Raw genomic sequence first — 23,803 nt, forward strand, 5'->3', positions numbered from 1 at the left:
TTGAAGAATGCAAAAAAGATTGGCCAAAGAGAAGAAGAAAGACTTCAGTTTGGCTATCCAAGAGACATCCGCCACTCGATCTTCAGGTGGGGATGCTACAACCAACTTCATTGAGGAGAACTATGCATTTTTAACATGCAATTATGACAATTCTATGGCTGATTCTGCATTTAATGCTGCTAAAACACAACATATATGGTGCTTTAATAGTGGAGCAGCCAGGCACATCACTTCACAGAAGTGTTTATTTACATCTATGCATTCACCCCCTGCAAGAAGAGAGTTACATGTGCAAATAACTCTAGCTATGATGTCTAAGGGCATTGATTCGGTGTTCATTATTGCTGCAAATGGATTAGACTTTACGCTTTTGGATGTATTGTTTGTACCTAGGATTACAAAAAATCTCTTGTCAATTTCAACATTCAATAGGCAAGGCTTTCAGGTCATCTTTGAAGATAACAAGTCCGAGACAGAGCTTGATTATGCTCTTCGCTTGACAGGCACTTTGTATAAAGGCCTTTTCTTGTTGAATACATATGAGAGGAGATATCATGATGCTTTGACAGTTAACACATTGACACCCGCTAAGCAGAATGCCGAGCTATGGCCTGACCGTTATGGTCACACAAGTTTTGGCAGTCTGACGACACTTCAACATTGTCAAATGGTGGATGCCTTACCTCCTGTGGAGACCCCACCTCACCTCCCCATGCATATGAAGGATGTATCTTAGGTAAAATGCATCGTTTGGCCTTCAAAAAGGATGGTGTAGTGCATGTTGTCTATAAGTTGCAACTTATACACTCTGATGTATGTGGTCCATGTGGACAAGAGCTCTTGGGGGTCATCTATATTTTGTCACCTTCATAGATTAGTACTCTCAATATACATGGGTGTATGGTCTTGAGGCAAAATCTGATGTACTTATGTACTTTAAACACTTGGTTGCAAAGCTAGAGACTAAAACAGGTTTAAAGTGCAAACACTCGCATGAATAGAGAAGGGGAATACATGTCGCATGTATTTGAGACATTCTTACTTAAGAATGATATCACACAACATATCAAGCCACTACAAGGATGACGCCTCAACAGAATGGTGTTGTTGAAGGAAAAAAGCACGCTCATGGAGATGATGCAATGCATGCTAAAATCTAAGGGGCTACCACATCAATTTCGGCTTAAGGGCCTTCAATGTGCTAATCATGTGTTGAATCATGCTCCTACAAAGGCACTTAAAACTATGACTCTATTTGAAGCTTGGCATGAATGGAAACCAAAGGTGACTACTTTCATGTGTTTGAAGCATAGCCTATGCTCATGTGCCAAAAATGCTTCATGGAAAGCTCGATGATAAGGCATTAAAGTGTATCTTTGTTGGCTACAATCCGAAAAAGCAAAGGCTACCGGTTATATGATGCATGGACTCGTAAAGTTTTTGTCAATAGGAATGTTATCTTTACTAAAAATGCAGCCTTTTCGCATGATCAATTTGAAATCCCAGCCACATATGATTCGGGTGATGTTTTTGAAGGTCTTCTACCACTTGCTTTCGAATCCGAGCCTGCTGTAAATGTCCAAAGAGATATATTACAGCAAGCTGCTATTGCTCCACATGCCCTAAACAACCATTAATTGATCACGTTTTGCATCCCGAAGTGGAACATGCATTTGTGCAAGAAAGGGCTACTGTAAATGCAGTAAAAACAGTCCCTAGATGGCTGTCACAAACTCTCCAAGAGAGTAAAATTGATGCTCCGTTACCTCAACGCGCTAGAAGGGCAACTAGATAGGTAGCACAAGATGCAGAGAGGGCACATTTGATTGTTACTATGGAAGTAGAGGCTCCTTTTGATGAGCATGTGCCTATGAGCTCGCTGTTGGATGATGATGATGTGAGAGTGCGCAACATAAGAAGAAACTCAAACACAAAGAAAGAAGACCACAAGAAGATAAAGGAAGGAAGAAATCTGCACTAACTGAAATAAATGCTGAATACAAACAGATGGACTGATCAGTCCCTGCACGTAGCACAAGGTGTTAGTGAGGGCACCAGATCTGGCCTGAAATAACGACGGCAGCAGCAGCACCAAAGACGAAGGAGTGTGCCCGCAGCCAGAGGAGTAGCCTGCAAAATAAGTGATCTGCCCCAGCCAGCCAGCCTGCTATAAATAGCAGGAAATTACCAAAACTGGCCAACCTGATGCTTGCCAACCAGCTGCCAGCTGGCCAACTGCACATAAAAAATGCAAAAAATACATGTCTCCATCAAACTCTGACATTAACTCACAACCAGGAGATGACAGACTAACAACACTAAAAGTGATAGGCTGACACCCCCTCTCAAATCCTGGGAGTGTCTGGAGACCCAACAATCTCATGTGATGAAGCTTAGATGCCTTGGGTAAAGGCTTCGTGGTGAAGAGATCCGCCGCATTGTCCACAGTAGGATAATAGGCCACCGCTAACTCAAAATCCATGATCTGCTCTCAAACATAATGGTACTGAACCTCAATGTGCTTCATGCGAGCATGAAACACAAGGTTCTTTGCCAAAGCAAGGGCACTCTGGTTGTCCATGTGCAGCTCCATAGGTCTTGTCGGTGCAAAGCAAAACTCCACCAACAAACAACAAAGCCAAACTACCTCCATAGCTAAGAAGAAAGGGCACAGTGCTCAAACTATGTAGATGAAAGAGCCACAGTAGGTTGCTTCTTATTGCTCCAAGAGATAGCTCCCAATCCAAGGGAGAAGTCATAAACAATAGTGGACCTCCATGAATCCACATCCCTGCCCAATTAGAGTCACCCCATCCTAAAAGAGTGGTCCCCTCTCCATACATGATCCCATAGGATCGAGTCCCCTGTAAGTAGCGCAAAACACGCAAGGTGGCTCGCCAATGAGCCTGAGTAGGTGTCTTCATGAAAGAAAAAGACAAAGCCACGAGAAAAGAAAAGTCTAACCGAGTGTGGATCAACCAGATCAAAGAGCCAATGAAGCACCTATAACGGGTGGCATCACTAAGGGGGTCTCCTGCTGCCAAAAGCTTGGACTCTCGCTCCATGGGGCATGAAATAGGCCGACACTCAACCATACCAAATTCCGAAAGAAGCTTGGAAATGTACTTCTACTGCAAGATAAAAATGCCATGTGCCATCTATTAGATCTCCAACCCAAGGGAAGTGCATGTTAAGCTAAAACACGCTTCACAACTGATTAGCATTTTTAAACAGCCCCAAAACACACTTAATTAATCAAAAATGCAAATTTGATGCGCAATTTGAGAGAGTTTCAATGGTCCCCCAAGACCCTAATTTTTTGGGGCACCTTTCGATATCTATTTATAGATAGGCTGCCCACCATTCAATTCGGACTCATCCTTTGGTGCAAGTTTCCCATCGCCTTGCTCTTTGAAGGTCTCCATCTACTGCATCATCATAGCACCTGATCAACCTGCGTTTTCAACATCTAGTGCCAAGCAACAGGCTGCTACCATCTCTCCCACCAAGCAACTACTATAGTATTTATGTTCTTGCTGTCCAGCAAGCCGTCTACATTAGAAAAGACCTCTCATGTTGTCGCCTCAGTTCCCTAACACTCTGGTGATGGTTTTGAGCTTCAAGAGTAATCCATTAAGAAACGGGATGATTTGAAAGTCAAGTCGGCTGAATATCAACGATTACTCCTCGAGTTTGCTACTACTGGCTTCCCAAAGTCAAACGACGATCATGTCACATTCTTCTTGAACAAGTTGCCCGATAAATACTTCCATTTTATCCAGCACATTATCTCACTACCTAGATTACCGACCTTCTATTGAGTTGGAGTGTCAGTTCTTGCATTACACAAGGCTACATGATCAAGTCCACAAGAAGTCCTCCACACACATCCATTCAAAGGGACAAGGGTTGGTTGCCTCTTCTTTGAGAGGGAAAACCAATAGTAACAAGAACTTGCCAAATGCAAAGGCAAGCCAAAACAAGGGTGACACCACTTCCTCCAACGGAAACAAAGAAATACGACCCCTTTGGCAGCAAATTCCTAAGAAAAATAGGTTTTACGCACACTACCAGGAGGTCGGGCCATGTGATCGAGGAGTGTCGTACCAAGGCCCAAGGTCTTCCTCCTAGAAAACCACAACACACTGTTACAACTACCTCCCCTCCGACTGGCCAGGCAATCCAATGTGGCTACGCCTCTCACTGTTGCACCATCTACTCCATCTACCCCAATGACTACTAGATATATGGCAGGCGAACAACCTCAGCAATCTATCTCCTTCACTACTCCTGAAGGATTGCTTGATTGGTTTCCTAGTGACTCACCTCTATTGCACTTTAGGCATCCATTCCTACGACCTCCACTACACCTTCTAGGACCACTTCCCCACCTCGCCGTATGTGATGATGGCCACTCACTTAGCCTTTTTCTTTTTAGACTTTTGTTGCATACTTACATACTCATTGCATTGCACTTAGCTTTGCTTTCTTTCATTTTATTTTTAGTTTTGTTTTTTGGAGTATCTCACTATTCACATTTGTGCTTGAAGATTTTGATATCTTTTGCAAGGTTTTGTATTTTAGTGTAGGGCTAACATGTAGGCTTGTACTAGCCCTTCCTTAGCTAGAGAAAGGAGATGTGCGTCGTTTCTTTCATGGTTCCATCTACTCGGAGTTTTGCTCTTCTACCAACATGGATGCTTCCCCTCCCACGACGGATCATGCAACATCTCTCTTGATGTTATCCTAGCAGTGACTTCTATTCCTTCTCTTTCAATAGGGATGCTTCATCATTTTCATCCACATGATTCTTGGCCCCACTTGAAGACCAACATCCTTAAGCTCCTCTTCCTTCTTGAGCATCGACATCCACGTTAAGAGGGGGTTCCTACCCTTCTTGATATCCTACAGATTTCGACACTTGTCTTCAACATCAGCCTTCCCTTCCCCTGTTGTACCTTCCCCCATGCATTGCATGATTTCATCATCTTTGAACTAGAGTACTTAGGCAAGTGAACAATTTCCCCACGAGGGGCACTATGTAGGCCACTGGGCAACCAACGACTCCAACACCCTTTGTCCGATGCCTTGTTCTCTCTAGGGTGACTACTAGGACTTCCTTAGTAAGATAACCATCGACTCTGTAGTCTTGTTAGGCCACTGAGCAACCAACGTGCACCCTTTGTCCAATGCCCTGGCTACTTTAGGGTGGGATGCCTTGAAGTAAACAGTACCACCCTTTCCTCTTAGGCTCGCTTTTGGGCCTAAGAGGGGGTGTTGAGCTAAAACACACTTTACAGCTAACTAGCATTTTTATATAGCCCCAAAACACGCTTAGTTAATCAAAAACACAAATTTGGTACGCAGTTCGAGAGAGTTTTAATGGTCCCCCAAAACTCTAATTTTGGGATATCCTTCAACATCATCTATAAATAGATAGGCTGCCCACCATTCAGCTTCAACCTTTGTACAGGTTTCTCACTATACCGTGCAGATTTCAGCCATCAGCCACCTACCATCTGCTGTCCAGCCATCATCAATTGCAGCCCATCACTATCCAGCCCTAAGCAGCCTATTTTTAGCCATCACCTTGCTGTTTGGAGGTCTCCATCTGCTGTGTTATCATAGCACCTGATCAACCGCCTTTACAACATCTAGTGCTAGGCGATAGGCTACTGCCATCTCTCCTACCAAGTGACTATTGTAGTACTAGCGTTTTTATTGTCCAGCAAGCCATCTACATCAGCAAACACCTCTCCTATTGTCGCCTCAATTCCCTAACACTTTGGTGATCACTGTTTTGTGTTTCCGACACTCCGACTAGTGGTCACTGCACTTGGGATCCGTCTCCGATGGATGTCACTCTCCGATATTGCATTGCTCTACCCTTGGGCATTCTATACACTCTTAGATTCATTTACAGCATTCATTCACTTCAAAGTTTCTTCTCTCTGTGTTTGTCTCTATGTTTGAGTTTTGAGTTTTTGCATTTAGCGTTTTGCATTTAGGGTTTGAGTTTTGCTTATCTCTATCTAAGTCTTTGTGTTTCAATCTTGGTCATACATGTTGTTCCTTAGTGCAAACCCTAGCATATCTTCATGGTGTAAGATGCCAAGATCCATCGTGTCAAACTCCTGTCTCAATATATGCCGAGCACGATCACCCTCCAATGTGTCGCTCCCTAAAATGATGAGGTCATCAACATACAAGATGACCAAGACACATCTGTTCTCCACAAACTTGTAATAAAGGTTGGTATCATGATTCGATCAATGGAAGCAGCTATCCAAGAAGAATCGATCAATCCACTCATACCATGCCCTAGGAGCTTGCTTCAAGCCATAGAGGGCCTTCCACAACCTGTAAATATGGTCCTCTTTTACATGGCTATCCTTCCCTTTGGGGTCTACACAAGAAAACCATGAGGATGTGAGACATAAATCTCCTCCTCAAAGATGCCATTCAAAAAAGCGGACTTTACATCCATCTGGTAAACAGGCCAACTGTGATGGGCAACCAAAGTCAAAATAGCTCAAATACTGGACATCCGAGTTGTCGGTGCAAAAGTCTCAAAATAATCCAAACTTGCCCTCTGAGAAAATCCCTTGGCAACAAGCTGTGCCTTATGCTTGTCCAAGGTCACATCTGCAAGATACTTGGTCTTAAAGACCCATTTCACACCAATCACCATCTCCTTCTTCAAACAAGAAACCAACTCCCAAGTCTAGTTTCGCTCAATAGAATTGAGCACAGCCTGCAGAGTAGTGCACCAAATATCTTGTGCAAGAGCCTCATCAACTATGGTAGGCTCATGATCTTGAAGAGTCTGAGACATAAGAGCATAGTGAACTATCCGACCAACCCTGTAACCTGGTTGACCTCCGTGGGCCAAGAGGCATCTCAAGGAATTGAGTGATCCCTGAATCCTGCATGAGCTGCCGATACCACCACCGAGGAAGAGTGATAGGATCATCTTGCTACGAAGGAGACCAAGAAGTATCTGGTACTTGTAAAGTGCCTATATGTGGAAGGGACTCCCCTGCACTAAGGGAAGGTGGATCCTACTCACCCAATGAAGAGAACTCCCCCTCTAACGGCTCAATCCCCCTAAAGGAAACCTGAGGAGATGGGGAAGGGGTAGAAATAGTCAAGGATAGTAGTCAAAGAAGAAGCTGTCAAGGGTGGAAGGAGAGAGGGTGTGGTCAAAGGAGGGGAAAGAGTTGCAAATAAAAAAGGGGTGCCAAGGGGTAACCTAGAAGAAAGGGTAGGGGTCATTCATCGACGAAGAACCATCAATGGGGTCCTTGGAGGCCACAACCTCGTTGAAGATCACATCTCTGCTCACCTCGATCTTATATGTCATCGGATCATAGAGTCGATAGCCCTTCATGGTCATACAACAACCAACGAAGATAAGCTTTTTCAACTTGGAATCAAGTTTGCTTCACCGTTTCTTCTTGTCCACATGGACATATGCCTCGCATCCAAAGATGTGAAAATGGGAAACACGAGGCTTCTTCCCAAAGAAAGCCTTGTAGGGAGTCATATCCTTCAATGCCGAAGTAGGTGACCTATTGCGGATGTGAACCGTAGTAGCCATAGCCTCACCCCATAGAGAATGGGGAAGACCTCTATGCTACAACATCAATTAGGCCATCTCTACCATGATCCGATTGGTACACTCCACCACACCATTTTCAAATGGTGTGTTCAGACAGAAATATTCCACCTAAATATCCTGTTCCCTACAAAACTCAGAAAAGAGGTAAGAGCGAAACTCACTGCCGTGATAAACTCGAACACTGCAAACTTTGAAGGAGGTTTGCTTCTCCGCAAACATCTTCCACTCATAGAAATAGTACGCCTCACTCTTGTACTCCAAGAGATAGGGCCAAACATAACAACTAAAGTCGTCAACAATCAGCATACGGTACTTGGCCTTCCCAAGAGACACCATGCCCATAGGGCCACAAACGTCAGTATGAACCAACTCAAGTGGTGTAGAAGCCCTCCAAGTAGCAGCCTGTGGATATGGTTGCCAATGTTGCTTGCCCCTCAAGCAACTGGGGCACAATGTGTGAACGGGAGGGAAATCTAGAAGTCCTTCAACCATCTTCTTCCTCAAAGATTGTCGAATAGCATACGAAAGCAATCCAAGCTCGTGTGAAGATTGTGCGGCAAGGGCTGTGAGTATACAATCCACCCTCCTGTGTACCGGTCCAAAGAACAGCCCTTGAAGAACCATCCTCCCCCGTAACTACGTTCCAGGTAGAGATGACTCAATTACCTGACTAGTAAGACCATAGACAAATAGAAGGTTAAAGCCCAAATCTAATACATAGAGGACTTTGGTTGAAGAAAAACGTTGATTGGGCAATAAAGGAATGGTCCCCACTCCATGCACGAGAATTGAAGAATTGTCACCAATGGTGACGAATCCCCCTTCGATTGCATATCCTAAAGCCAATCCTATCCGTAAGTCATGTGAGAAAAGGCTCCACTATCCACAACCCAAGACTACTCAAAAGAAGAAAAAGCAAGAGTCGTATTCTCTACCTCAAACAAGTATAAGAAGACGAACTTATTGGTAGCAAGTGTAACCTTTGAATTCTTGGACCCCTCCTTAGGCTTCAAATGGGGGTACTTCTGCCAACACTTCTCCTCATGATGAGTGCCTTGTTGTGCTAAGAAATGCACTTAGCCACTTAAACAACCCCAAAACATGCTTATTTTAGGCTTATTCCTAAAATGGGGAGAGGATCGAGAGAGTTAAGTGGGAGAGGATTTAAAACCCTAATTTTCTATAAATAGGCAGCCAGCCCTCCACTCTTCTACAATCTCATTTTTGCAGATTTCAGGTGTTTCAGCTTGCTGCCCACACCCCATTCGCGGAGGACATCTCAATCGAAGCTAGCCATTGCTATCTCCATCAATTGGCACTTGATTTCCAGCCCTCTTCGCGTAGTTTAGAGCTGATTCCAGCCAAGCGACTGCTGTTCTTGTGCAGACTTGCTGCCATGCAGCCTGCCACATCATCACAATCCTACTGCCTACGTTTTTAGTCTTTCTCTCTCCTGCAAGCTGTCTTGCCTGTCTTTCTCTCACCTGTTGCCTACGTTTTTAGTCTTTCTCTCTCCTGCATGCTGTCCTACCTGTCTTTCTCTCACCTGTTGCCTACGTTTTTAGTCTTTCTCTCTCTTGCAAAGGCTGTCCTACCTGCGTTTTTAGTCTTTCTCTCTCCTCACTGTTGTCTACATCAGATCCAACTTCTCACTGTTGCGTTTGTTGGTGTTTGATATTCGGAGGCTGCCTTGCTACGATTCGGGATCTGTTCAGAGTACGACACACTCTCCAACTCATTACCCCTGCCATGATCCTTGAGATACAGGAGTTCGAGGTTCAGTATTCATTCACTACATAGTGTGTTTGCTGCATGAGCATTGTATTATTCAATAGTTATATCACTTCATTTATTTACTATGTTCATTGTCTCTGAGTTACCCTAACCCTAACTGTGTTCTTTTATTAGTCTGTGCTTTATCATATAGTTTCCGTTTATGTTTCTATGTTAGGGCATTTCTTTACATGGTATCTATTCTTTATCATATAGTTTCCGTTTATATTTCTGTGTTAGGGCATTTCTTTACATGGTATCAGAGCCTGGTACTCTGAGAAACCTAGGCCTTTGATCTAAAAGCTCTACACAAGAAGCAAGAACTATAGTAGGTTCAAATGACTTCAAAAACAACAACACCGATTTAGTCTCCAAAACCAACTATGCCGAGAACCGAGCCGATCAACTTGCTCCACAAAGTTCTGACATGGTGGAAGACACTTCTGATTACATTGAAGAAAAGCTAGGCAAGCTAACCTCTGAAGAATACAAACTGATCATAGCTTATAGACGAAAGTAGATTGAGAAGCTCGATCGAAGAATTGTCCTTCAAGAAAAGCTTCTAAATGAAGGTATGCATGAATTCTCTCTTCAAATGTTGCGCGTAAATCTAATGATATTCCAAGGCCGTCGAGACCTCCCTCAGGGATGGACCCCCCTCTTGGAGAACAAGACCCAGAGTATGTTCCCTTCTTTCATCCTCTTCCGTCCACTCCGGTGCAGGGTACTTTAGATTCGTCTTTTGTTCCTTCTTCTTTTACCTCTTCTGCTTTACAATATTATGGTAGAGATCATGTGGAAGAAAGAGTCCAGTCTGTTGACTACAGAAAAGATTCTCTTGAGGACCAATTCTTGTATGTTAACACACATCGTGGGGATTATAAGAAAAAGCTAGGTACCTCTTTTTCTACCCTTCCTTCTTTTCTGTCTACTTCACAAAATCAGAATGAATTTGGTGTTCCTTTTTGTTCATTGTATGGTGCATCATCATCTTCACATTTTAATTTCCAATCATTAAATGATAAAAATGAACAAAATGCATCTGCATCTCATACACCTCATTTTCAAAACCCACCCATCCACCACATTCATCCGCTGCTTCTCCACTTTCATTCATATCATTCACTTTTCCATTTCAGACACCTTATGTCGCACCACACATCACACCGAGGGGTTATAGAAACATAGACACATCCTTTAGGACCTCATCCTTACCTCTGTTGGATGGTGTTCCACCTATTTCACACACATTTTCGGGATCATTGCAGCCTGGGTATCCTCCCCAGTCTCTCTCGAGTGTGGATCAGTTGACTCCACAATTTGCCTCCATGGCTTTACATAGTAGACCTTCTGGTCATACTGCTATGCCCCAGCCTCACTTTGGATTGGGCTTCCATGTCCCAGTCCCTCCACCTACACCGGCACCTTATGGAAACATTCATGTTCCAGTGCCTCCGCCTCAATTGGCACACATTGGACACTCACAACCTACTTCTGCCTACCAATCTTTTCCTCCTCCTTCTTATCAGACACATCCACCTCCACCATCTTATCCTCCACAAACTTATCGCCCATATTCATCTTACTCGACACCTCATATTTCTAGCTCATCTTCTGTCAAGCATGCATTTAATGACTAGACTCGTTTTAACGGGTCAAACTTTACTACTTGGTCGAACTTAATGAGACATGTCCTTGACTCCCAGAACCTATGGGATCTTGTGCGGGGGTTGGAACCCCAACCCAATCTCGCACTTGTTCCATACAAGGTTGTCCGCTCATGGAAAGCTAGAAATGCCTCTGCTATGATCGAGCTGATACAGGGCTTATTTTGAGTTTCATTCTCAACTTCAACATTTTGATTTAGCATCAAAGCGATGGGCACACTTGACTGGCCGCTATGCATCTAGAGATAGGACCCGTCGTATTAATCTTGACCATGAGCTTCAGCTTTTCAAAATCATTAACCAGGATGACTTGAAAGTCAAGTTGGCTGAGTATTGGCGTCTCCTCGCTGAATTCTCCACTACAGGGACTCCTAAGTCCTCTGATGATTAGGTTACATTGTTCCTGAACAAACTCCCCAAGAAATACTTCAATTTTGTGAAAGGCATAGTTTCAAAACCTACCATGCCTACATTCTATGAATTTGAATATCAGTTGTTGCGTTACGCACGGTTGTTTGATCAGTTTCATGCGAATTCCTCTTCAGAGGGGACTCTTGTTGCTCATTCTTAGAAAGAGCAACAAGGGAAGGGCAAACAAAACCAAACCAAATCTCCACTCAAAATCAAAATCAAACTCAAAAGCAAAATCAATCCGGGGACTCACAAGGAACATCCCCATCCCTCAAACCTGGGTGGCAGAATGTACCTAAGAAGAATAGGTATTGTCAACATTGTCAAAAGGCTAGCCATTTCAACGATAAGTGTCGATCAAAGGCAAGAGGCACAACACCAAAACCTAAGTCTCAGACCCCTGCCCCTCAGTCGGGCAACCCCCAGCAGGGGAGGCAGGGTGATGGCAAGGGGCAGTTTAAAGGTCAGACTCACACTGCCACCGCACAGCCATCTCAGTCGACAACATTCCCAACTCCAGAGGACTTGTAATACCATGTTGAAATATCAGAGTGAAAGCAAGAGAGTGCGCACAAGAGGAAGAGAGAGAGAGCTCAAGTATAAGAAGAAAATCTTGCTTGATGAGTTGTTCAAAAGTACAATTGGTACACTCTCCTCTACATTGAGAGTGACCTCTAGGCTGTTTAAATAGCCTTTGGATGGCTAGGTTTAGGGTATCCCCCTGTCCTCCAATTCATTTACACCTAGTTACCCTTATCCGCCCTTGCATACAAGGGGTTCACATGCCTACCTCTCAACACAAGGATGCAATACTTTCCTCACACTAGGAACACTTCATGACCACTACAACCAATGCTACAAGTACACACTCAGATTATCTAGGATGTAACAAATTTGCCTTCCGCTAGTGAGCTCTCTAACCCAACATATGTACAACGCTAATAGATCATGGAGTTCCTAGGAGCAAATCGTGCAGTCCCAACTGTTGATGAAGCTGTCCAAGGCTTGGCAACACTGAAACCAGCCTGGCACCTGCATGGAACTGTCTACAACAAGGCAAAGCTATTCCCAAGCCTCGGTGAGGCTGTCCAAGGCTGGCAAAGGTGATTCCAACTGGGCGAAGGCATACAGACCTTGGGCGAAGGCATCTGGTTGCTAGGTGGGTGGAGCTGTCTACAGCAAGGTGAAGCTATTCCAGAGCTGTCTGAGAAGCTCTATGATAGTTTAGCAGTTTTGCTGATGTTCGGGAATCTTTGGAGACTAGTTCACACATCTCCGCGGAATCCAACCAATTTGATCCAAATATGGTGCTTTTGATCTCAACTAGTGTGAGCAGTTGGAGGTAGGTGCCAAAGCATGCCAAATCTGCAAACCTTTCTATTGATCTCTCAATGATGATAACTTAATACTGCGAGAAGCACCAAGGTTTGGAACCAAACTATTTCATATTTTGGTGTAGAAGCATTCTAGCTTCACTATTTATTCTATTTCTTGTTGCTGAATTTTTGTGTTTAAATCTAAGTGCTTGCAAATTTAAGATTCACCACCATCCAAGTGGCAATGAACCAGAGTGCATGACTTAAACCTCATGTATAACTGAGCCCTAGTTCCTGACCAACAACAAGAGATATACCAAGCCCTAGGAGACAGCGAGCAGTCTGATGAAGAGGATTCTAACGAGAGTATGAAGACTGCCAATCCTTCAGTGACGAAAGTGAGGGTGAAGTAGATACCATTGAATACAACACTGAAGGACAAGAAATATAGCAAATACGAGCAGACTCCAAGCCGCAGAAAAAGAGTATCTTCAAGATAGAGCGAGGAGTCATGCGCATGAAATGTGATCGTGCCTGGGTGGAACACGTAGGAGCCATAGACCTTGAGCAAGCAGGCCTAGCCCAGCCAGGAACGACATCAGTGCTTAGGACAGAGTCGTCGTCCGAACTGCCCCCACCAGGGGAGACCACCTCTTCTAGCGAGGACGAGGAGTTCGACTCTAAGTCGGAGGTTAGTTCGGATAGTGATCCAGAAATCCCTAGGCCGCCCACGCCCAGACGCACCAAGGGGGACCTACCCGTCCACCTGAGGCGCAGACGATTAAAGTAGAAAAAGGCAAAACAACCCAGGAATACACGAACGGAAGAACAGCGAAAACCGCAGGACCTCCCTAAACGTTTTACGAAATTCAAAAAAAGGGATAGGGTAGTAGTTCTGTTAGGTGCCAAGCATCAAGGGCAAACGAGCGAGATGCTCCAAGATTCCCAAATGCAAGACAGGTAGAAGTGCTCAATAGAGGGTGAGCTTCCTAGGCATTTCTTCTTCGTCTTCTAGAAGGAGACAAAATCCACTCTACTGCCAGCCTTTCAAGCAGTCTTCAATGCTGGGCAGCTCCTGGATAGTCTGTCAGCTGGCCTAGTTTGTTTCCTCCCCAAAGGGAGTACTGAATTGAGCTCAATCAATGGCAACCTACCAGACCCTTGCAAAGATGATTAGTAGTGGACTCTGCTCCCTCCTACCTGCCATTCGTGACACCTGACTTCTATCGTCCAAAATCAGACACCCTAGACAACAACTTCACCTTCTTTGAGGCCATGAAATGGGCCCAGCACAACCAGCAAGAAATTGTAGTGCTTCTTTTGGACTTTGAGAAAGCCTATCACAAGGTTGATATGGACTCCTTGGAGGCTACCATGGCATGGCTAGGCTTTCAGTAGCAATGGATCAGTGGTGTCTTAGCAATTTACAGAACAGCCAACAGTAGGGTGATCATATAAGGGCGGAGAAAAAAGGAGTTCCACCTAAAGGGATCAATCAGATCCACTAGCCCCATACCTTTCTCTACTCCATGTCTAAACTCAAGAACCAATGCATTGAGGGGTCTCAGGCAATATGGCAATATGGCAATAGTTAGGTCCTCGCCGTTCTCTGTCATAGTCTTGCAGGCTCATAAATAGAGATCTGTGGTACCTTATAATGCTTACCGCTTTCACTTAGGCAATATATGTCTTCTCAAAGCCTGCTACCATGCTCAATCCATGAATGGTTTGGAAATGCTCACGCCTAGAAGTGCATGCCTAACAGAACACATGCTACTATTGGTGGGTTACGTGCTTCTTTACAATAACAATTGGAATTATATGAGAATTAGAATGATAAGCCTTGGTATGTGATAGAGTCTGATGTGAAATCCATGCGTCAACAATTGTAAATTCTCTAAACGGAGCAGATAGAGCAAATAGACATAAACGGAGCAGATAGAGCAGATAGGCATTACCATCAATGCTGCTTTCAAAGGATTGACATGTTGACGTACTCTGATGCCCCCAACCTGGAATCAAAGCCTTGTGTTATTCAGCACAGAAAAAATAGCTGTAATGCTGATCTTAACATACCACCACAGTTACGCCGCCAACCCACAAAAGACTGGTCAGCAGATAACCCTAAATGTAGGAAGTGCAAGGAACCACGAGTACCTGAGCAGCCAATTGGGGTATATTGAGATCGGAAAAGTCTTGATTTATCAAGGTAATGGTAGGCCCGTCTGTGACAACAATGGGAGGCAACGGCTCTGGGCGGTGCAGGGCGCAGAGGCATGTGGCTGTGAGGCTCTCAGAGAGAGGCCGAGGAGAGAATTTCCCACAGAACCTGAGGGGAGCCAATACGAATGCACAATGCTGGCGACCGGAGCTAACGGTAGCTCCTCTAAACACTGACAACCCTGGCTTCAGAGCAGCCCTCATCTTACCAACCTGAGTTTTTTTCACGAAGAACCTTTCTAAAACACCGCCATTGCATGCCCAACACCGTCACCTGCTTACACACTTGGCGGCGGATACTTTTCGTGGTCGTTAAGTGTCATCTGTATTCGTTTACACACAGATTATCACCTACGCATCAGACATTTCTTGAATGATATGAGTAAAGGGATGTTATGGATGATGATCATTATTGACATAATAATTATTATTTGAATACCTAACTAAACACAATCATTGATGCTAGATTTTTTTTAAATGATTAATAAAATTGAACATAAACAATTAATAAAACTAAAAACATTACGAAATTTTTTTTAAAACGACTTATAATACTAACGCAAATTAGTAATGAAAAAGAGAGCAAGAGAGTTAAACCCCTTCACCATGTTGTTGAGACATGGCTCTACCCAGCTCTCTACGAAAAGGTACTCACCGTTGTCTTCGTCCGTCGATTTTTTTCGCAATCAAAATCACCAAAGACTATTCTCGCATTTGAGTTCTCCCTCTCTCAAAACATGGCTCAAGTAATGTTTTCTCTTCGAGATGCCCCCCAGGATGGCTTGCCTCTGGTGTTGGCTCTGCTGCTTGAGCTCTTTGTATTGCTTGCGTGGTACCTGTGTTAGTTAGCGTAGCAACCTCTACTAATCCGTTCCTCAAACTATTTTGCTAGTCGATGTCTTGACGAGGTGCATTACTTTCTCTCTCAAGTTCCGATGTCGCTTCACATATCCATGTATCATCAAAACTATCTCCATACACAATGAATATATTATGTAGAACAAGGCATGCTACCGCCATCTTCGAGACATTTTGTAAAAGCATGTCACATCTCTTCAACAATATACGAAATCGCGCTTTAAGGATGCCAAATGTTCTTTCAACTGGCATACGAGTACTTGATTGTATGTAATTCCAATAATAATGTTCTCGAGATAGTCCATCCTTACCACCCTTGAAAGGATGAAGCATCCAAAAGCATGTAGGATAAGCACAACCGCCTAGCAAACAGTATTGTCCCAAAGCTTTGTTTATGCATCGTTTTCCTAGGTTTGAATGCTAAAAAACATTCCAATCATGCGAAGCCCCAGCCAAATGACATAGTCCCAAACAACACAATAATTGGCTACCACACTTATCTATAAAATAATTGAGTGGAAGCCCTTCCTATTAAAATAATCTTTGTGATTCTCTCTCAGGGCAATGATGGGAATATGACTGCCATCTACTATACCAACAATATACGATATACCTCAAAGGGCCTAAAATGCATCTGTATTTTTTTGCATTTGTTGTAGTGTTGGTCACTTTATGTACATACCATGCAATCCAGATGCGGTCAGTGCATCGCAAAAGTCCAGAACAACCATCTATGTAAATGAAGTTGAGACTTCGTATAAATCAGCTATGAGTCCCAAATTTGAGCCACTCACCAATAAGCGATGCAGAGCCACATAGACCCGCTTCTTCACAGGTATTGCTCTTCTATAGTTCGTGTTTTTGCATCGCATTTGTGGTGCTAACTTCGCAACAATATATTCAAATGTACTCATGCTAACTCGTAACCTGCTTTTGAACATTCGGTTTGAATAACTCCTGCTCCATGAAAGTTTGTGGTCTTGGATAGGCCTAGCATGACCATCAATTGTGCCTTCTCTGACCTATCTTAGCTTGACGTGCAATGTAACCTCGAGCCATGCACTCCATCAAAGTATGCAATTGCATACTATCATCATCCCCGTCATCCAAATCAATTAACAATAGCTGAAATTGTAATATCTCCCCCCCTGTGACCCCCGTGCCCCCCCCCCCATGAAACCCCCTCCCTTTTTTTTCAAATTTTTTTCAATTTTTTTCAAATTTTTTTAAACTTTTTTTTACTCTCCCTCTCTCTTCCCCTACCGACTGCATGGCGGGGAGAGAGAGAGAGTGAGTGAGTGAGTAAAGACAGAGAGGGAGGCATCCAGCCCCCCAGGTGGAAGGGGTGGTGGCCGTTAATGGCCGTCTCCCCCCCCCCCCCCCCCCCCCCTATAAGCCACATCCTCCCCCCTCTATAAAAGATAAGCGCCGCCCCCCCTTGTGGTCTTCATCAACAGGCAGCCCCCCCCTTGTCATTTTTCAGCAGCCTCCCCGTCAACAGACAGCACAGCCCCTCCCCCTGGCCCATGATTCAGCGCCCCCCCCCCCCCCCCCCCATCATCATCGCAGAGAGAGAGAGAGAGAGAGAGAGAGAGAGAGAGAGAGAGAGAGAGAGAGAGAGAGAGAGAGAGAGAGAGAGGGGGAGAGAGAGAAAGAGAGAGAGGAGAGAGAGAGAGAGAGAGAGAGAGAGAGAGAGAGAGAGAGAGAGAGAGAAGCTTCTGGAAGCTTCTTCTTTCCCCCTCCTTAAAGAGAGGTCACACACCCCTCTATTATTTTTCGAAAATGCACCCCTCCCCTTCATTATCTCTTCTCCACTCAAGGAGAGGCAACGAGAATTTTGCATAGGAGAGTGCGAGAATTCTCTCTCTCATACACGCGTCTTAGAGTATGGCCCTGAAGCGTAGTTCCACAAGGATGGCTGGAAACCCTGCAAGTGTGAATGGAGATTCGAATCAAGACGACACCGCAACCACGAACGGTTTATCAGGCGTGAATACCATTGGAATCAAGACATCACTCCAAACCCAGATTGCTCTATTATTAAATCATAGATTATAATTATCACGATGAAAAATCATATTCGCATGCATCACATTAATTGCGTGTTTGATAATTTCCTAGGTATGAACTTAGTTGTGATGTATGTAACAAACAAGATAAATTTCGTTGTAAGATGACATCATAATAGGTGAAATTGATTAGGTAATTGCATCGTAAATTACCCAAAAAAATTCTTGCTTGAATTATTGGTTAAAGTGCATTGCTCCTTACACAAGTTCTTGCAAAATACATTTCAGAGGATATTGAAAGAAACAAAGTGCAGCTCCATATCGCAAGATGGATTCTAAGGTACATGTAATAAACTGTAGAAAAGATTAAAGTGCAGCTAGACTCATACAATAATCACATAAAGTTATAAAGATCAGATCATTCAAGAAGGTTATAGATCGTGTAAATAATTACATAGAGGATAATGTTAAGATTGCATGAATAGAAAATACATTCGCATGTGTGGCATAAAATATCGTATGGATTATATCAAAATTGTAAGCATTGAAATGAAGGCATGGCATTATGTTACGTGCATTAAAGTTGTTGGAAAAATTCAACGTTATTTGTAATTTACCAAATGGGACTGAGATCCATGAGTCCCATGTCAAAGTCCTTGGTGACTTCAAGAGGGATAGGTAAAAGTTTAGTGCATGTGAGCATTATTAAGAGGGCTTAAGAAGATTATACTTAAGACGGAGTAAGAACTGTTCTAAACAGAACCATCTTGACCAACCATGGTCAAGGGGATAGACAATCTTGATCAATTAAGATCAAAGTTAAAGGTACATAGATACTTCAAGGGATCTAGGAGACAACAAGTAAAGTAGACCAACCAAGGACAATGGGGTTGTCCATGATCCATCTTACAAGGAGACCTAAGGTAAGGATAATTCGGGTCAGTAGGGTACAAATCCTAGCCCAAAGAAAAAGGGGAAACAAGCAACCTATCTTGCCAAGCCCCTGGAATCTCACCAAGTTGCGAACGATCCAAGATCGAATGCTAGGAGCATTCGGGAAGAAGGAATCACACCTTAGTAGTTGATCGTACAAACAACCTCTGAAATGATCGTGATTGTACACTTAGGTACATTGTTTGAACTTCTTTGCTCCAGGAACTAATTCAAGGCAAAACACTTAATGCTTCAGGTTAAAATCCTGGAGGGAGAGGCAGATTCAGTTACCTCTGACTGTTTGCCTGGCCCTATCCAAGGGTGTTGTTAGCAGCACTGGGTATATGGACCGAACCCGCTGTGAGAGGTCTCTCCGTGAGTGCTGCTTGGAGTGGGAGGACGCTTGGGTGCCAGGGGAGGCTCTGGCTGTAAATTCCTTGCCTCCGGATCCCACACAAGAGGCCGATGTGACTCGAGATGGGATCTCAAGGCCCATGTACTAGTCTACAGGCGAAACTTGGAACAGCAATCCTGTTGATTACTAGGTTAGCCTTTGGACATGATACTTGATGTATTTCGGGACTATGATAAATAAAGATCAAATATTTGAGAAATGAACTTGCTTGACATTGTTTTTGTGTCAGTGCCTAAGTTACATGAAGGAATCTGTATTTAAATTGGTTAATTAAGGAAGCTGCTTTTGCATGTCAAACATAAAATTGTAGGTAATTAGATAACTAAGTAAACCGAGGAAAGTGCGGTGGATGAGACTTGGGTCCGTCCTACGGAAGGGTGGTCCCGGTTAGCTGGGAACTTTTCTCAAAGGACGTGATAATGAGACTGTGAAGACCTAGCGTCAGTAGAGTTAGAATCCCGATTTATGCTATTTTAGGGGAGTGGAATGGAACTATGCCTTATGGGCAAAGAGGTTGAGCTTCGCATCTCTCTCGTTTTCCATTCTCCATGAACCAAGTGCAGCATAAATATACTTCGACTCTGTTGTTCCTAGGCAAAGTGGTTCATCTGGAGCTCGACGCTAGCTACTTCCTAGAGACTTTGCTGATAGGAAAGAAACCCTGACGATCCTAAGTAGGAACAGCCGGATACTTCCACTCGGGGCAGACTCGAGAAGACCTAGATCGCAAACCCTATGACATTCCTTGCGAGTGCCAGGTGGCGCTTTCTAGACTCTCTTCCCGATGGGCTGCTAAGACGTGTCCCACAGGTGGGCGAGCAGGCACGTTACAGAAATATTACCATGACAGCAAATATAACACCAATGACACACATTATCAAAAAACTTTCATCGTCCATTCACCTGTCAAAATATTTGACGAAACTTTATGAGACAATTGAAGAGAGATGTATAGGTAGACTAAAAAACATTTTTTTTTAAAGTTCCAAATGCATCTACAATTCAAACCATTGTTCCTTTTTAAGACTTTTGATTACATCTAACAAACCAGATGCATAAGAGACAAGTGTATCCATGATAACGAGCTTTGTGCTCTTCAAATGCTTTCTTTTCCTCTAGGTTTGATTTTTGGTTGGCTAACATAGATTGGGTGGTGGTGCTAGCCATGTCATTGAGAGACTCCTCTATCTTTCTACCCTTCTTATTATATGCTCCTTGGCTAGTCATTTGATATTGCCCGATCTTCAAAGGCTCATTGGATCCAATGCCTTTCTCAGTGTGGTCACCTGGATCATTGGAGACTGATGTAGTGTTGTCTTCTGGAGAAGACAACCCACCAACAAATGAGGCATGTGCATCACTGACAACATTCGCACGATTTCACATATATTCATCCACAATATCATACCATTGACAAATGATCTTGCGATCATTGCCTAATATGGCATTATGGGCCTTATCCTTTCTATATGACTTATAAACACATCCCCAACGTTTTCTACATGCCTCACCATCTTTGTTGAACTCTGGAAGTAGTGATGCTAGTTGTGTGGCTACCTTGGACCATATATCCACTCCTTGCTTTGGTCGCTTTGAGAACTCCGCACTCATGGATCCTCAAATGTGAATGAGTTGTATTGTCCATGCATCCTTCCACTGTGCAAACGGTTTTTTTGTGGTTGTTGAATGATCTTGTGTCTAAAGTTCATCATCTTAATTCTTTTCTTTCCACACCCTCTTTGGCTTAGAAAGTTTTGGTGCATTAGACTCCGATGAGGTTCGCCGTGGATGCTGCTTGTTGGCATTCTCGGAAGATGGCACCATTGGTTCTTGAGTTTGAACCAGGTCAACCTCTTCACATGTGTCCTGGATTGCATCACATGAACTTATTGCTTGTGGTTCTTGTTGTGGTGGTGCTGAGGGGCCATGTGGAGGACTATGCGCAAATGGACGATGAACTACATTATTGTGTATTGTTCTAGGTCCCTCTACACTTGAATGTCTTGGTCATTGGAATGGTGCGAATTGAGGAGGGCGAGGATTGATCAAAGGAGGGCGGTTTGGAAACACATTTACAGGAATACTGCCAACCACATTATGGCTTGAAATGTTGCTTGGAAGACCCAAACTTTGGCTCAAAAAGTATGTAAAGTCATTATTGTATATTGCATCCTGGCTCATTTGAGACATGAACCGATGAAACTCCTCCGTGGGAGTGCTCTCTTGAGAATCCATCGAGCTCCACCTTATGCATGAAAATTATCCATAATTTACAATAGTTAAATGGACAAACAAGTTTATTGTTCAATAACTTTATTCTATCCATAACTATGAACTGTAAAGTTAAAATAGCTTTAATGAAAACTAACTACAATATGTCAAAACTTATCAAGCAACTAGAATGTACTTAGGTTTTTATAAAAACATAATTTACTTTGCAAATAAGTAATATGAGCTTGGCTATACCGTGATGCCACTTATCTAATATTCTTGCATAACTTTACGAAACACATATTCTTGAGAATGTTGTTAGCACATGTCTAAAGTTTCATCTATTGTCGCTTAGAGTCATCATTTGAAAAGGTTTGTCGTGGGTGCCATTTTCCTTAACCCATAGTTTCTACCAAGGTTGCACCTCTTTGCTTGACATGTTTGCCATGTTGTTCAATGCCTTCTAAAACATATTTTATGTATAAAAGATAAGATTATCTATATTGCTTGACCTCAATTTAGAGCACTTACGTATGGCTAATGTTTTGAAACGTCAAAATTTTCCTAGTTTAAATTCAAAACAAGAGCCAATGTTGTCATAGGCCCCACCAAAAGAGACCTCATGAAAATTTTGCCTACTTTAAATTCAAAACAAGAGCCAATGCATAATCCTACAAAAATATGTTATTGTGATTGCCAATGTGTACCAACAAATTGAACTGTAAGTGATAATAAGTTGTATTGTGAGCTTCATGCACCAAATAATCATACATGGCTTAATGGGCTAACAACATTCTCATGAAAACCTTTCAAGTATGTTGAAGTTATGGAGTAACATTGTATTGATATCCAAAAACCCTAGACCGATTACATTCCATTCATGAATTATGCATGATGCATTGCTCTCTTATGCAGAGAAAAGAGAGCATGAGAGACACCATTGATGCATGATGCATAGTTCACGATTATGGCGCAAGCAATACAGGTTTAATTGTTCCAAAAATTCAAATTATCATCATTCCAGAAATTCAGAATGTGATGCGTCATTCTAAAAATACAATTATGGTATGATTATCATGATGCATCATGGTGCATGTTTAATTAAACCAGAAATTCAAAGTTTACAGGTTACAGACATTCAGAACGTCACATTCCTTTTAATGATGCATCATGGTGCAGGTTTACAGGTCACAGAAATTCGTTCAAATTTACAGGATACACTCCATTGATGATTGATGCATAATGCATTGCTCTCTTATGCAGGAGAGAGAGAGAGAGAGAGAGAGAGAGAGAGAGCATTCATGCATTATGCATATTTCACAATTATGTCACAAGCAATACATGTTTAATCATTCCAGAAATTCAGATGATCATCATCCCCAGCTCGAGACAAAAGAAAAAGAAGTAGAATACGAAGGCGATGGAAGAAGCAAGATGGAGAACAAGCAAGGTGCAAGGACGGCCTCTAAAATCAAGCTAAAGGCAAAATCACATTTTTAAGTAAAAGGCACCCCAAAATTTTTGTAAAAGAGCGCTAGGCTCCCTCCTGTGCAAATTGTAAAATGGTAGACGGACATAAACTAAATAAATAAGCCAAGTAAAAGGAAATGGGAAAGAGGGCCATGCCACAATGGCTGGTCATGTAAAAAGAGGATAACCGCCCGTGGGATTTTAGGGCATGTATATAAAGTTCAAAAAGTGAGTGAAAACTCATTCTTTGGTGTGTGGCAACAATAGACTCTTCTTCTTCTCTTATCCTCTTCTCTTTGCTTGCTTGTATGTATTCTTGAGAGAGAGTGTGAGGAAGTGAGTGTGTGAGGGTGAGGGATCAAGGAGGTGAATCCCTCCACCATCTTCTCTCTTCTCTTGTCTCATGCATGACTATGGAGGATGGAGCTTGGAGGTGGAGGCTTGAGGATGCTTGAGCTTGCATCAATAATCGAGGGGCTACCGGTGTGCTTGAGGGAGGAGGCAACTCATTCGGGCATCAAGGAAAGCTCACTACACCTCGGTAGGATCGAAGAGGCGTGTCGGCTAGGTGAGAGATGGCCACATGAGCTCTCTTGAAATGCTTGAACGAATAAGTGGTCCATGAGTCTTGGCGGTTGAGCGTAAGCTCACTCTACATTTTGGTTCCATTGCCGAGACCAACAAATTCAAGCTTGAGCACTTGCTTGCCTCAAATCGAGCATTGAAGTAAGGGTTTCATCCCCGAACTAGAGCTTGAGATATGAAGTTTTGGGTTTTTTAATTTTCACAACAAGTAAGTATTTTGGTTGTTTTGATGGTTTTTGATGATTAGAAGAGTAGGAGAAATCAATTCAATACTTTACTTTTGATTCTTGTAGTATTTAGAGTAGGTTAAGGTT

General features: G+C 43.1%; 1 protein-coding gene across 1 annotated transcript in view; it reads right to left on the reverse strand.

Annotated features, from left to right (window-relative positions):
- The window catches only part of LOC148034348 (tRNA (guanine-N-7) methyltransferase), a 52,027-nt gene extending 36,684 nt beyond the window's left edge, over positions 1 to 15,343 (reverse strand). Inside the window, exons 1-2 of the mRNA XM_087679298.1 lie at positions 14,946 to 15,343; positions 14,747 to 14,800 (exon numbers count right to left, since the gene is read on the reverse strand). Coding sequence (XP_087535424.1) covers positions 14,747 to 14,800; positions 14,946 to 15,212 — 321 coding nt within the window. The 5' untranslated portion in view covers positions 15,213 to 15,343. The remainder of the gene's footprint in view (positions 1 to 14,746; positions 14,801 to 14,945) is intronic.
- Between the last annotated feature and the right edge of the window lie 8,460 nt (positions 15,344 to 23,803).

The sequence above is a fragment of the Lygodium microphyllum genome, chromosome 6 (genome assembly GCF_053477565.2).
Source record: "Lygodium microphyllum isolate KBCC chromosome 6, Lygodium_microphyllum_v1.1.10, whole genome shotgun sequence".
NCBI classification, from domain to species: domain Eukaryota; kingdom Viridiplantae; phylum Streptophyta; class Polypodiopsida; order Schizaeales; family Lygodiaceae; genus Lygodium; species Lygodium microphyllum.